The sequence below is a fragment of the Scyliorhinus canicula genome, chromosome 2 (assembly GCF_902713615.1).
Source record: "Scyliorhinus canicula chromosome 2, sScyCan1.1, whole genome shotgun sequence".
Taxonomy (NCBI): domain Eukaryota; kingdom Metazoa; phylum Chordata; class Chondrichthyes; order Carcharhiniformes; family Scyliorhinidae; genus Scyliorhinus; species Scyliorhinus canicula.
The window spans coordinates 90570865-90587126 of NC_052147.1; the positions used below are offsets into that span (position 1 = coordinate 90570865).

Below are 16262 nucleotides of genomic sequence, written 5' to 3' on the forward strand. Positions count from 1 at the left end.
AGGGGACATTCAAGAATAGAATTAAATGAAAACTCCAGTCTCTATGCCTCAAAAATGATCATTTCAGACTTCAAGAATCACAAAACATAACAGGCTAGCGGCCCCTCAAATCCATTCCCATGCTTCATTTCCAGGAGCTAGGCTTCATCACACAGGTCAAGGCCTGAGGTGAGAGCCAGCTACAGAGGTCTGGGTAGATGTTCAGAATCCCTACAGTGCAGAAGGAGGCCATTTGGCCCATCGAGTCTGCACTGATTTTCTGAAAGGGCACTCTATCTTGGCTTACTCCCCGCCCTATTCGCATAACCCTGTCACCCCACATAACCTACCCATCATTAGACACTAATGGACAATTTAACATGGCCAATCCATCTTACCTGCACGTCTTTGGACAGTGGGAGGAAACCGGAGCACTCGGAGGAAACCCATGCAGACACGGGGAGAATGTTCCACACAGTCACCCAACACCAGGATCGAACCGTGGTCCCTGGCACTGAAAGGTAGCAATACTAATCACTGTGCCACCATGCAGTACACTGAGGGGTTTCATAGCATTTACAGTGCAGAAGGAGACCATTCGGTCCATTGAGTCTGCACCGGCTCTTGGAAAGAGCACCCTACATTAGCCCATACCTCCACCCTATCCCCATAACCCAGCAACCCCATCTAACCTATGGGGAATTTAGCATGGCCAATCCACCTAACCTGCACATCTTTGAACTGTGAGGGGAAACCGGAGTACCCGGAGGAAACCCCCGCAGACAAGGAGAGAACATGCAGACTCCTCACAGACAGTGACCCAAGTGGGAATCGAACCTGGGACCCTGGCGCTGTAAAGCTATAGCGCTAACCACTATGCTACCGTGCTGCAGTTTCAGTGGTGGAACAATAGGGAATGTTGTGAAGGATGTTAGCAGATTCTGGCTGCCAAATGTCCTGCGTCACCAAGCATGGCAGGAATGGCCATTTGTGCTGTCCCTCAGCCCTATGTTGTACAGTACCAGCCAAGCCCCACTTCTGAAAGAAACATGAAGATAAGAGAAGAGAGATTTGCAACTGTCAACTCCAGTGTCCAAGAGCAGGGCCACCCTCTGGTATATTCTTTCCAAACCCCTGATGTGCACAAACGATGATCAGCTATTTCTTTGGAAGCACGTCATAATCCAGTATTTACAAAGTTTAGACAATCTAACCAGCGGTTTTATCTTTAAACCTGCAGCAAGTGGCCAAACTGATGGAAATCGCTAAGGAGAAACAGGTGGCAGCACTGAAGATTCTAAAGGAGTCCGCTGAAAGGTGAGGAATCATCAAGCAAAATTGGGAATATCCTGCAGAAAAGTGCAGGGATTTCCAGCGAGAACAAGGGAATTGTGGCATAACGGTAATGCTACTGAACCAGTAATCCAGAGGCCTGGACTAATGCGTCAGAGACATCTCACCATGGCAACTGGAGGAATTTACATTCAAATGATTCTGTAATTAATAATGATGAAGGAGCTGCGCTCCGAAAGCTAGCGATTTGGCACAAACCCGATGGACTAAAACCGGGTATTGTAAGACTTCTTACTGTGCCCCCCCCCCCCCCCCCCCCCACCCCCGTCCAACGCCGTCATCTCCACATCATGTAATTAATAAGGTCGGCTCAGCAATAATGATCATGAATCAACCAGATTGTTGTAAGAACCTATCTGGTCTACGAACCCACTTCTAAGAAGAAACTCTGCCATCCCTACTTGGTCTGTCCTACATGTGACTCCAGATCCACAGCAATGTGATTGAATAAATCACTCAGTTAAGGGCAATTATGGATGGACAATAAAAACTGGCCTTGCCATAACCCAATGAATGATTTTTTTTTTGAAAAGGTGTACAGGTCCAGCAGACAGGTAAGAGAATTTCCAGCAGGTAATGGAGCCAGATCCAGTAGAAAGGTAAGTGAATACTCAGCTGGTAATGAAGCCAGATCCAGCAGAAAGGTAAGTGAATACCCAGCAAGTAATGGAGCCAGATCCAGCAGAAAGGTAAGTGAATTCCCAGCAGGTAACGGAGCCAGATCCAGCAGAAAGGTAAGTGAATTCCCAGCAGGTAATAGAGGCAGATCCAGCAGAAAGGTAAGTGAATTCCCAGCAGGTAACGGAGCCAGATCCAGCAGAAAGGTAAGTGAATACCCATCAAGTAATGGACCCAGATCCAGCAGAAAGGTAAGTGAATTCCCAGCAGGTAACGGAGCCAGATCCAGCAGAAAGGTAAGTGAATACCCAGCAAGTAATGGACCCAGATCCAGCAGAAAGGTAAGTGAATACCCAGCAGATAATGGAGCCAGATCCAGCAGAAAGGTGTGGTAGGCTATATTAGGGGTATCGCGGTACCTAGGTGGGATGTATCTTATACTGTAGTATGAGTGGTAGAACCCGCCTGCTGGTTCCGCCCAGCAGGCGGAGCGTAAGAGTCTGTGTTTCACCCACAGCAGTCATTCTGTACCGGAGCTGCTGGGGTAACTACTTGTTCATTAAAGCCTTCAATTGGACTACAATCTCGCTTTAGTAGTGACTGATCGTGCATCAAAAGGTAAGTACGGAGCCAGATCCAGCAGAAAGGTAAGTGAATACCCAACAGGTAATGGTGCCAGATCCCGGAGTATAATAAGCGAATAACCAACAGGTCCATAGAATACCTACATTGCAGAAGGAGGCCTTTCGGTCCATCGAGTCTAATGCCGCCCTAATGTGCAAATTCCGCACAGTCACCCGAGACTGGGATTGACCCTGTCGCTGTGAGGCAGCAGTGCTAACCACTGTGCCACCTTGCTGCCAGATCCAACAGAAAGGTAAGTGAATACCCAGCAGATAATGAAGCCAGATCCATCAGAAAAATAAAAGAATTTCCAGCAGGAAATAGTGCTAAGAATGTGTACGAGCTGCGGTTCTGTGGTGTAACTGTGCCCTGTGAAACATTGGTTCCACCACACAGCAGCCTTTTGTTCAATGGTGGCTGTAATACTTGAGGTAGATTACGAGGGAAGAGCTTTCACTCCTGAAAGCCTTTTCTCTCTTTTTAAGATAATGCCCCCTTTTTCATCCTTACCCCAACCAGAGGAAATAGATTCTCTGTATCTATTCTATCAAATCCTTTCACATTTTAATTATCTTGACCAAATCACCTGTCACCTTTCTAAAAGTAAAAGAAATACAAGTCTAGTCTGAGGGCAATTTGCCCTCATAATTCTAACCTTTTCGCCACGGTATCAGTCTGGTGAACTTGTCCTGCCCTATGGTGTGGTGCCCAGAAACGAACACCATTCTCCAGATGGGAGCTAACTAGATCTTTGTACAACTGGAATATCACTTCCCATCCTCTGAATTCCAGCCATTTCGAGATAAAGGCCAGCACTCCATTCACTTTCAATTACATTGTGCAGCTGTTACTGAATTCTGTGCAATGATACCAAAATTGTGTTGCACGTCCACCACTCTCTCTCGCCATTAATAAAGTAACTGGCATAACTAACCATGGAGAAGATAACTCAATAAACAACAGACAACATGAGTTGGTATCGTTGGTGGATGTGTGTTGGTGACTGAGTAAAAGGAAAGGCATGAGGTCTAAGAGGAACTGGGTCACACAAGTGGGGGAGAATTTAGCATCAGATCCTGGTCTGTCAAAATGAGCTGGATTCACAGACTGAATGCAAGGTTGTTTAATGGTACCAAGTTAGCAGGACTGTCGACATGTCATAATTTATTCATAGAATTCCTACAGTGCAAAAGGGGGCCATTCGGCCCATCGAGTCTGCACCAACCCTCTGAAAGAGCACCCTACCTAGACCCACTCTCCTGCCCTATCCCCGTAACCCAACCTAACCTGCACACTTCTGGACACTATGGGACAATTTAGCATGGCCAATCCACCTAACTGGCTCATCTTTGCTACTTTGCAATGATTTTTCATTTCTGGTACAAGAATTAAAATGTTTTCAATAGTGAAAAGAACAAAGGTTGCTAGAAATGATCAGGGACAACAGCAGACAAACCTATGTCTCCTGTTTTAATGGAGTGCTTTAAGCTTTTTTAACTTCATCCTGTTAAGCATCACTGATTGGAAAATCACATTCACGTTTCATATTTGAAATATATCCTCATACTTTCAGGAAAAATTAATTTGAGCTTCACAAGCAAATTTACAGAAGTTTACAACATACCAGAAATTAAATGAGTCCCTCCCCACCCACTCCCTTCAGCACTCCTATTCCCTGACAATAACTTATAATCAGTCTACAAGTGCTTCCATGTTGAGGGGCTGGTTTAGCTCACTGGGCTAAATCGCTGGCTTTTAAAGCAGACCAAGCAGGCCAGCAGCACGGTTCGATTCCCGTACCAGCCTCCCCGGACAGGCGCCGGAATGTGGCGACTAGGGGCTTTTCACAGTAACTTCATTGAAGGCTACTTGTGACAATAAGCCATTTTCATTTCATAAGTTATTTTAGTAAAGTGGGTGAACATAGAACATAGAACAGTACAGCACAGAACAGGCCCTTCGGCCCTCGATGTTGTGCCGAGCAATGATCACCCTACTTAAACCCACGAAACCCGTATACCCGTAACCCAACAATCCCCCCATTAACCTTACACTATGGGCAATTTATCATGGCCAATCCACCTAACCCGCACATCTTTGGACTGTGGGAGGAAACCGGAGCACCCGGAGGAAACCCACGCACACACGGGGAGGACGTGCAGACTCCGCACAGACAATGACCCAGCCGGGAATCGAACCTGGGACCCTGGAGCTGTGAAGCATTGATGCTAACCACCATGCTACCGTGAGCGCCAGTGTTGAAAGTTAGTCCATGTGTGTATGGTTAGTTGTTTAAACTCCACCACCTAAGAGATTCCTGCTGTCAACACGCAGTCATTCTCTTCAAATCAATATTTATTTCAGTGAGATGAAAGATGTGAAAAAAAAGATTGAGCTGAAGCGACAGGAGAAGATTGAGACCATGCTGAAAAACACAGCGGATAAGAGTCTCCAAGAGAAGTGAGTGATCGGCACCTGTCTTGCTGTAATTTGAACTGCCTTTATATTGATAAACAGCCTGGACTGAGAACTAGCCTCTTAATCACTAGATAACAGTACACTAACTCCAACCTGCTAACCGCTGTGTCTAGCTGTGGTGAAACATTTCAGCATTACGGGACATCCAGCCCAAAATATCCAGCCACCCAGTGTCAACAATTGCCTAGTGTCAGGACCTGTCTGCAAGTCAACTGACCACAGTGGAACATCAGCTGCTTGGTTACCCGAGGAAACCACAGAAACACATACGTGATTAGATCTGTGTGTACAAAGAACAAAGAAAATTACAGCACCGGAATAAGCCATTCAACACCGCAAGCCCACACCGACCATGCTGCCCATCTAACCTAAATCCTTTAACACTTCCGGGGTCTGTATGCCTCTATTCCCATCCTATTCATGTATTTGTCAAGACTCCCTTAAACATCACCTGCTTCCACCACCTCCTCTCCAAAGCCTCCACATCCTTCTGGTAGTGAGGCAACCAGAATTGAAATGGGTGGGATTCTCCACTGCCCGACGCGATCGGGTGGAGAATCCCTTCCAACGCCCAAATCGGAGGCATCGCCGGTTTAACGCCGGTTTTCCAGTCTCCACCCCTCCAGAATGGCATCATCGCATTGCGCACCGCTCGCTGTTGGAAAGGCATTGTCGCTACATCGAAAGCCCCTCCCCCACTTTGACAAAGGGTCACCTGGACTCGAAACGTTAGCTCTTTTCTCTCCCTACAGATGCTGCCCAGACCTGCTGAGATTTTCCAGCATTTTCTCTTTTGGTTTCTCTCAGCATCTACCTTGTCAAGGCTTTGTATCCTCCTCACGAATGGCTTTCTTACTTGTTTTTGTAGCATCAGCAGATTGGGGTACAACATAGAACATACACTGCCCATATTCGGCCCATCGAGTCTGCGCCGACCCACTTTAAACCATCACTTCCCCTCTATCCCCGTAACCCAATAACCCCTCTGCACCTTTTTTGGTCACAAAGGGTAATTTAGCATGACCAATCCACCTAACCTGCATGTCTTTGGACCGTGGGAGGAAACCGGAGCACCCGGAGGAAACCCACACAGACATGGGGAGAACGTGCAGATTCCACACAGACAGTGACCCAGAGGGTAATCGAACCTGGGAACCTGACGCTGTGAAGCCACAGTGCTAACACTGTACTACCATGCTGCCCCAATGTTCAGTCCTTCATTCACATTATTAACATACCTATTGTAAATAGTTGAAGCCCTAGCACTCCATTAGTTACAGTTCGGCAACTGTAAAATGACCTGTTTATTACAACTCTCTGGTCCCTGTAAATTAGACAATCCTCTATCCTTGCTAATATATCAGCCCCAACATCGTGTGGTCTTATATTCTGCAGTAACCTTTTACTGGCACCTCAACATGTTGCATTATCTAGATCAGTCAGCTCACTGGATACTGTGCTTCCTGTTTACAGGCGCAAGAAGGAGATCAATGAGCATCATATTCAAATGTCGGTGAAACTCTTCAAACTGGTATGTGGCCTCACAGTCAGGATTACAGTTTGGTCCCGCTATCCACAAGCTGACAAGGAGACACAAACGCAGGAGAAACCCACTGTCGCCCATTGAGCCCATAATACTATTCAGTGCCAGTTGCACCAAACCCATTCCCCCAGCCAACAATCCCACTTCACCAGCCAACAATCCCACTCCCCAACCAACAATCCCACTCCCCAACCAACAATCCCACTCCTCCAACCAACAATCCCACTCCCCCAGCCAACAATCCCACTCCCCAGCCAACAATCCCACTTCCCCAGCCAACAATCCCACTCCCCAACCAATGATCTCACTTCACCAGCCAACAATCCCACTCCCCAACCAACAATTCCACTCCCCATCCAACAATCCCACTCCCCATCCAACAATCCCACTCCCCAACCAACAATCCCACTCCCCAACCAACAATCCCTCTCCCCAACCAACAATCCCTCTCCCCAACCAACAATCCCACTTCCCCATCCAACAATCCCTCTCCCCATCCAACAATCCCACTCCCCAGCCAACAATCCCACTTCCCCAGCCAACAATCCCACTTCCCCAGCCAACAATCCCACTTCCCCAGCCAACAATCCCACTTCCCCAGCCAACAATCCCACTCCCCAACCAACAATCCCACACCCCCAGCCAACAATCCCACTTCCCCAGCCTACAATCCCACTCCCCAACCAACAATCCCACACCCCCAGCCAACAATCCCACTTCCGCAACCAACAATCCCACTCCTCAAACCAACAATCCCACTCCTCCAACCAACAATCCCACTCCCCAACCAACAATCCCTCTCCCCAACCAACATTCCCAATCCCCCGCCACAATCTCACTCCCCAACCAACGATCTCACTTCACCAGCCAACAATCCCACTCCCCAGCCAACAATCCCACTCCCCAACCAACAATCCCACACCCCCAGCCAACAATCCCACTCCCCATCCAACAATCCCACTCCCCAACCAACAATCCCACTTCCCCAACCAACAATCCCACTTCCCAGCCAACAATCCCACTACCCCAACCAACAATCCCACTTCCCCAGCCAACAATCCCACTCCCCAAACAACAATCCCACTACCCCAACCAACAATCCCACTAACTAATTTAGTGGAATTTTTTGAGGACATTACCAGTGCAGTAGATAACGGGGAGCCGATGGATGTGGTATATCTGGATTTCCAGAAAGCCTTTGACAAGGTGCCACACAAAAGGTTGCTGCATAAGATAAAGATGCATGGCATTAAGGGTAAAGTAGTAGCATGGATAGAGGATTGGTTAATTAATAGAAAGCAAAGAGTTGGGATAAATGGGTGTTTCTCTGGTTGGCAATCAGTAGCTAGAGGTGTCCCTCAGGGATCCGTGTTGGGCCCACAATTGTTCACAATTTACATTGATGATTTGGAGTTGGGGACCAAGGGCAATGTGTCCAAGTTTGCAGATGACACTAAGATGAGTGGTAAAGCGAAAAGTGCAGAGGATACTGGAAGTCTGCAGAGGGATTTGGATAGGTTAAGTGAATGGGCTAGGGTCTGGCAGATGGAATACAATGTTGACAAATGTGAGGTTATCCATTTTGGTAGGAATAACAGCAAACGGGATTATTATTTAAACGATAAAATATTAAAGCATGCCACTGTTCAGAGAGACTTGGGTGTGCTAGTGCATGAGTCACAGAAGGTTGGTTTACAAGTGCAACAGGTGATTAAGAAGGCAAATGGAATTTTGTCCTTCATTGCTAGAGGGATGGAGTTTAAGACTAGGGAGGTTATGTTGCAATTGTATAAGGTGTTAGTGCGGCCACGCCTGGAGTATTGTGTTCAGTTTTGGTCTCCTTACCTGAGAAAGGACGTACTGGCACTGGAGGGTGTGCAGAGGAGATTCACTAGGTTAATCCCAGAGTTGAAGGGGTTGGATTATGAGGAGAGGTTGAGTAGACTGGGACTGTACTCGTTGGAATTTAGAAGGATGAGGGGGGATCTTATAGAAACATTTAAAATTATGAAGGGAATAGATAGGATAGATGCGGGCAGGTTGTTTCCACTGGCGGGTGACAGCAGAACTAGGGGGCATAGCCTCAAAATAAGGGGAAGTAGATTTAGGACTGAGTTTAGGAGGAACTTCTTCACCCAAAGGGTTGTGAATCTATGGAATTCCTTGCCCAGTGAAGCAGTTGAGGCTCCTTCATTACATGTTTTTAAGGTAAAGATAGATAGTTTTTTGAAGAATAAAGGGATTAAGGGTTATGGTGTTCGGGCCGGAAAGTGGAGCTGAGTCCACAAAAGATCAGCCATGATCTAATTGAATGGCGGAGCAGGCTCGAGGGGCCAGATGGCCTACTCCTGCTCCTAGTTCTTATGTTCTTATGTTCTTACCCCAGCCAACAATCCCTCTCCCCAACCAACAATCCCACTCCCCAACCAACAATCCCTCTCCCAAGCCAACAATCCCACTTCACCAGCCAACAACCCCACACCCCAACTAACAATTCCACTCCCCAAAAAACAATCCTAATTTCCAAAACAACATTCCAATTCCACCAAACAACACTCACTCCCAAACACCAATCCCAATCCTGAAACATCATTGCTATTCCCCAACCACCAATCCCATTCCCCAATAATCACACTACCCAAATAACAATCCCACATCCCCAAACAACATACCCACTCGGTAACAAACTCATTCCGATAACAACAATTCCACTGCACTTATAATATTTCCTTATTGTTGCAGGCTTTAGCGAATCAGTCGAATGCTCTTAGCAAACTTGATGAGCAGCACACTGCCAAATTGGAGGAAATTAAGGAAAAAGAAAAAGAGGTAACAGGACTCAGCTGCGATGTCTGTTGGGATACAGTGTGAGAGAGGATGGGTGACTGATTGGGCAAAGTATATATGTGTGAAAGGATGGGGAATTAAATGCAGTATGGTGTGTGTGAGTGAAAGATTGGGGAGTTGAATGGGGCACAATATGTGTGTGAAAGGGTGGGGAGTTTGATGCGGTACAGTATGTGTGAGAAGGTGGAGGGTTAAATGAATTACAATGTGTGCAGAAGTGAAAGATTGGGGAGATGACTAAGGAACAGACTATGTTTGAAAAGGTGGGGAGTTTGATGGGGTACAGTGCGTGTGTCAGAGTGGTGAATTGAATCGGGTACAGTTTGTGTGTACATCTGAGAGGGTGGTGAGTTGGATGGAGCACAATGCATGTGGGAGTGGGTGCAGAGTTGGATAGGGCAAAATGTGTTTGTGTGAATGAAAGATTGCAGAGTTGGATGGGATACAATGTGTGTATGAAAGGGTGGGAATTTGGATGGGGCAAAGAGTATGTGTGCAAGTCCACTTCAGATCATAAAATCATCGAAGTATCATTGAATGGAAGAATCATAGAATCTTTAGAACATAGAACAGTACAGCACAGAACAGGCCCTTCAGCCCTCGATGTTGTGCCGAGCAATGATCACCCTACTCAAACCCACGTATCCACCCTAAACCCGTAACCCAACAACCCCCCCCCCCCCCCCCCAACCTTACTTTTTTAGGACACTACGGGCAATTTAGCATGGCCAATCCACCTAACCTGCACATCTTTGGACTGTGGGAGGAAACCGGAGCACCCGGAGGAAACCCACACACACATGGGGAGGACGTGCAGACTCCGCACTGACAGTGACCCAGCCGGGAACCGAACCTGGGACCCTGGAGCTGTGAAGCATTTATGCTAACCACCATGCTACCGTGCTGCCCACGGTGCAGAAGGAGGCCATTTGGCCCTTTGAGTCTGCAGCAACCCTTTGAATGAGCACTCTATTCATGTCCACACCCCTGTCCACCCTGCCATATCCCCAGAACTTAACCTACACATCCCTGGATACCTAAGGGGAAAATTTTATCATGGCCAATCCACCTAACCTGCACATCTTTGGACTGTGGGAGGAAACTGGAGCATCCGGAGGAAACCCACGCAGCACAGTAGCATTGTGGATAGCACAATCGCTTCACAGCTCCAGGGTCCCAGGTTCGATACCGGCTTGGGTCACTGTCTGTGCCGAGTCTGCACATCCTCCCCGTGTGTGCGTGGGTTTCCTCCGGGTGCTCCGGTTTCCTCCCACGGTCCAAAGATGTGCAGGTTAGGTGGATTGGCCAAGCTAAATTGCCCTTAGTGTCCAGAATTGCCCTTAGTGTTGGGTGGGGTTACTGGGTTATGGGGATAGGGTGGAGGTGTTGACCTTGGGTAGGGTGCTCTTTCCAAGAGCCGGTGCAGACTCGATGGGCCGAATGGCCTCCTTCTGCACCGTAAAATCTATGAAATCTATGACACGGGGAGAACGTGCAAACCCAAGGCCGTAATTATACCCGGGTCTTTGGTGCTGTGAGGCAGCAGTGCTAACCACTGTGCCACCATGGGAAGTTTGATGTATTTCCATATGTGTGTGACAGGGTGGGGAGTTAGTTGAAGCAGAATGTGTGTGGGAGAGGGTGGGAATTGGATGGAGTACAGTGTGTGTGTGTGTGTGTGTGAAAGAGTGGGGAGATGAATGCAGCACAATGTTGTCTGTGTTGGATGGGGTAGATTGTGTGTAGGTAGGGTTTCGGATCGGATATAGTGTAGCTGTGAAATGGTGGGGAGTTTGATGGGACACAGTATATTTGTGAAAGGTTGTGGACTTGGATGGGGTACAGTGTACATGTAAATGGTTGGGGATTTGGGAGTTGGAAAGGGTGTAATGTATGTGTCAAATGGTGGAGTTGGGGGTTGGATACAGTATGTGTGTGAGGAAGTTTTTTTTAAATTCATTTTTACGGCATGTGGGCTTTGCTGGTTAGGCCAGCATTTGGTGCACATCCCTAATTGCCCTTGTGAAGGTAATAATGAGCTGCCTACTTGAACCACTGCAGTCCATGCGGTGTAGTTACACCCACTGTGCTATTAGGGAGGGAGTTCCAGGATTTTGACCGAGCGACAGTGAAGAAACAGCGATATATTTCCAAGTCAGGATGGTGAGTGACTTGGAGGGGATCCTCCAGGTGGTGGTGTTCCCAGGTATCTTCTGCCCTTCTAGTGGTGGTAGTGGTTGTGGGTTTGCAAGGAACCTTGGTGAGTTCCTATAGTGCATCTTGTAGATGGTACACACTGCTGCTACATTGCATTGGTGGTGGAGGGAGTGAATGTTTGCGAAAGGGTGCCAATCAAACGGACTGCTTTATTCTGGATGATGTTGAGCTTCTTAAGTGTTCTTGGAGTTGCACCCATCTAGACAAGTGGGAGGTATTCCATCACGCTCCTGGCTTGTGCCTTGTAGGTGGTGAACAGGCTTTGAGGAGTCAGGAGGTGAGTTACTCGCCGTAGAATTCCTAGTGTCTGACCTGCTCTAGTAGCCAAAGTATTTATATGGCTAGTCCAGTTCAGTTTCCAGTCAATGATAACCTCCAGGATGTTGATAGTGGGGGATTCAGTGATGGTAATGCCATTGAATGTCAAGGGATGATAGTTTGATTTGCTCTTACTGGAGATGGTCACTACCTGCCACTTGTTTGGCATGAATGTTACTTGCTACTTGTCAGCCCATGCCTAGATATGAACAAGGTCTTGCTACATTTACACATGGACTGCTTCAGTGTCTGAGGAGTCACGAATGGTGCTGAACATTGTGTAATCATCAGCAAACATCCTCACATCTGACCTTATGTTGGAAGAAAAATCATTTATGAAGCAGTTGAAAACACTACCCTTAGGAACTCCTGCAGTGATATCCTCGGACTGAGATGACTGACCTGAAGCAACAACAACCATCTTTCTTTGTGCCAGGTATGACTCCAACTAGTGGAGAGTTTCCCCCCAGATTCCCTTTGATTCCAGTTTAGCTAGGGCTCCTTGAAGCCATACTCGATCAAATACTGTCTGGATGTCAAGGGCAGTAACTCACACCTCACCTCTAGAGTTCAGCTTCTTTGTCCATGTTTGAACCAAGGCTGTAATGAGGTTAGGAGCTGAGTGACCCTGGCGGAACCCAAACTGAGTATCAATGAACAGGTTATTTCTAAGTAAGTGCCGCTTGATAGCATTATTGATGGCCACTTCCATCACTTTACAGATGATTGAAAGTAGACTGACAGGGCGGTTTTTGGCTGGGTTGGATTTGTCCTGATTTTTGTGTACACACCTGGGCAATTTTCCATATTGCCGAATAGATAAGAGTGCTGTAGCTGTACTGGAACAGCTTGGCTAGGGGCACAGCAAATCCTGAAGCACAAGTCTTCAGTACTATTGCCTGAATATTGTCAGGGCCCAGGGCCTTTTCAGTGTTTTCAGTCATTTTCTGATATAATGTGGAGTGAATTGAACTGGCTGAAGACTGGCATCTGTGATGCTCTGGAGTAGACCAAGAGGGATCATCCCCACCGTACTTCTCGTTGAAGATTATTGCGAATGCTTCAGCCTTGTCTTTTGCACATATGTGATGGGCTCCTCCATCATTGAGAATGGGGATATTTGTGGAGGCTCCTCCTCCAGTGAGTTGTTTAATTGTCCACCACCATTCACAACTGGATGTGGCAGGACTGCAGAGCTTCGATCTGATCCGTTGGTTGTGGGATCATGTAGCTCTGTCTATCACTTGTTTCTTGTGTTGTTTGGCACACAACTAGTCCTATGTTGTAGCTTCACCAGGTTGACACCTCATTTTTCAGTCTGCCTGGTGCTGCTCCTGCACTTTACATTGAACTCTTGAACTCGGGTTGATCACCTGGTTTGGAGGTAATGGCAGACCACGAGGTTACAGATCATGGCTAAGTATAATTTTGCTGCTGCTGATGGTCCACAGAGAGTTGGATGGGGTTTAGTGTGTGTGCACATGTGAAAAATTAGGGAGTGGATGGGATGTTTGTGCAAGGGAGGGTATTGGACGGGGCACAGAATTTAAGTGTGAAATGGTGGTGAATTTGATATGGTGAGTATGTGACTGTGTGTGTGCGGGTGAAAGGGTGGTGAGTTGGACGGGGTGAAATTTGTGTGGAGGGTGGAGAGTTGGCATTTAGGGACTTTGTTTTCTAAAGCTGGATTTGTTTTTTTTTGAGAAGCCCTTTACCCCTTTCTAATGTCTCACAATTCATTTGTCAGGGAGTACTACTTCACATAAAGGTTAGTGGAAATCAGAACCGTCTTCTCCAAAATGCTGTTGAAGAATTGGCGGGGGGAGGGGGTGGGGGGGGGGGGGGGGGAACGCGGAGGGATGGGACGGTGGGGGGTGGGGGGGGGGGGGGGAACATGTTGCAGAACTGCATAAATGAGCAAATTGCTATCCAAGTACAGCAGGTTTGTATTGGCAATGCCAGAGGACCTGAGGCATAACTACCCCACTCACCCCAGCCATAGCCAATCCAAACCAGCACACAGGGTTAGGGAGAAGACCCCTATCTGAGCCACCATTCACATGTTTCCCTCTCTTTATTTTCCATCATATTCAGTACCAGCAGGAGGCCCAGAACGAATATGAGGCAAAACTGGACGCTTTGCCGCAAGTGGTTGTGGAGCTGAGCGAGTCGATCATCACCACTAAGTTCACCCTGGAGCCAGGGAGACCACAGGATCAAGGAAAAGATGTGGTGGAATCAAAAACAAATGAACTGCCACCCGCGAATGGGATGATGGTGAATCCATCAGGCAGTGCAACTGATGAAGCTGAGGACGGCGTGGAAGTTCTTATTGCTGAGCTGTAACTTAGTTATAAGCTGCCAATAGCACTGGCAAACCCTGCACCAGCGATAGTCCATCTTATACAGCACTGGCATTGGGTTGGGGCCAGCAGAGAGATGGGCTGGTAGGTTGCACTCAATAGTTTTACACAGGTGAAGGCAGTACATGGTCACTTACTGATTTGGTATTGTAGTTTGCATAGTCTCACCTGTTGGCATGCACACACCCAGAAAGGGATTGGGTATCGTTTAAGGATGGGTTGTCGGAAAAGTGCTTCTTATTTCTGTCTGTCTGTCTGTGGTTTTCATAGTTACAAGTCTCATTTGTAAAGACTTGCAGTCAGTCAGCAGCTCCTGGTGTGTCAGGGGACTTTGCTCTCATTTTAACCTAACACTTACCCATCGACATTGGACATGTAACAGTAAGGCCACACATCTTGTTAGTGTTATAGATCAGAAAATTAATGAAGTAGGAAGTTGGGACAGTTATGCTTGTTAACTCTTTCCCTCTCTTAATTTCCTCTGCCTTTTTATAACAGTAGCAGGAGAATGGAGTTAAGGAGATAACTCTTTTGGAGAGAGGGCACAGTGCAATGAGCCAAATGTCTGCTCTGTGCTCTAAAATGAAGCAGTTTAGTGAAACTTGAATGTGTTTGTAACAAGCAGTCTTTTTGTTATTCAGTCAATTTCCTTGAGTCCTATCCACCTAGTCTTGGAACATTCATTTGAAGGGGTTTTCTGCTTTTCATATCTGGAACACAGGGTATTTTTTCAGACATTAGAGGTAAAGGTTAAAGTACAGCAACTTGATGATTAACCTCATGACCCCTTTCCACAGGCAATGTCCCTGGGGTGCAAGTGTGTATCATCGAGGATTCATTGGGCCAGGAACGGTGTATTCGCCGTGGCAACAGCTATCCGTCTCTATGAAACCAGCTTGTTGTACTATAAATACTGGACTATGTGTAGGTATGAGTACAGGCCTTTGTGGCACCACTGGTTATAAATAGTCATGAGTAGGTACTTCTCTCTGAATCAGGTTGCTTTAGTTCTCTGGAAATTATTAGTTGTGATTTATGTAGAAAATCATTATACTACATTTAAAATAACGTAGACTGCAGCTTGAGTGGATTATACCTTGTGACAATAAAAGTGTGATCATTCCCAACTTCAGATGTGTGTTGTTTTGATATGAGAATCTTTACTGATTTACGAGATCACCCATTTCCATCTTGAATGGGTCTGCTAGGAGACATACACTCTGGGCATAGTCTTGTCTCGCAAGATGGACGGATATATATTACTGAGCACAGTGAAATCACAGCCAATGCCAGTCGATTCCTTGGTCTGAAATTTGGGATTCAACATTAACTGACACCATCTGACATATTTGATTCAGGGTTATTAGTGTTAAAAGTGTAGTTGATGGACAGAAGGTGAGGGTCAGACTACAAGCATGAGACGGAGATGTCAGTGACACCAGTAAGCATCGATCTTACAGAACATGAGGAGGGGATGTTCCTCATTGTTAATCTGACATCAGCTGGGGATGCTCTGTTCTGCCCATCATTGAACAGGTACAAACAGGCATTGTGGGTGTGAAATTCGTCTTTGCCAGTACAGTAAATCGGCAACTCTTCTCACACCGCAGATCACTTCTTTTTCCATATTCTTTTTCTTCCAGTATCCATCCAATTCTCTTTTTAAAGCTGCTGTTTAAAGAGCTACCTTTTAGGTATCAAGATGAGAACAAATGTTTCCCCATGTCGCTTCTGGTTCTTTTGCCAATCATCTTTGTTATAACCCGCACGGGTCTTACGGGGATGTTTAACTACCACATGGAGCTTGCAGAATACGAGCTCCCCTGATTAGGGGGCGGGGGATCCTTAACTTTAATTGGCTTGTATAAGTAGAGCCAGCCAATGAGTCACTGACTAGAGAAGATCCAATAGGGAACTACTAG

General features: G+C 46.8%; 1 protein-coding gene across 3 annotated transcripts in view; it reads left to right on the forward strand.

Moving 5' to 3' along the window:
* Positions 1–15467, forward strand: part of LOC119956011 (1-phosphatidylinositol 4,5-bisphosphate phosphodiesterase beta-2-like) — a 177018-nt gene extending 161551 nt beyond the window's left edge. For all 3 annotated transcript variants that reach the window (XM_038782709.1, XM_038782699.1, XM_038782718.1), the window contains exons 28-32: positions 1220–1296; positions 4939–5034; positions 6526–6583; positions 9338–9424; positions 14072–15467. In XM_038782709.1, coding sequence (XP_038638637.1) covers positions 1220–1296; positions 4939–5034; positions 6526–6583; positions 9338–9424; positions 14072–14323 — 570 coding nt within the window. In that variant the 3' untranslated portion in view covers positions 14324–15467. The remainder of the gene's footprint in view (positions 1–1219; positions 1297–4938; positions 5035–6525; positions 6584–9337; positions 9425–14071) is intronic.
* Positions 15468–16262: the final 795 nt, after the last annotated feature.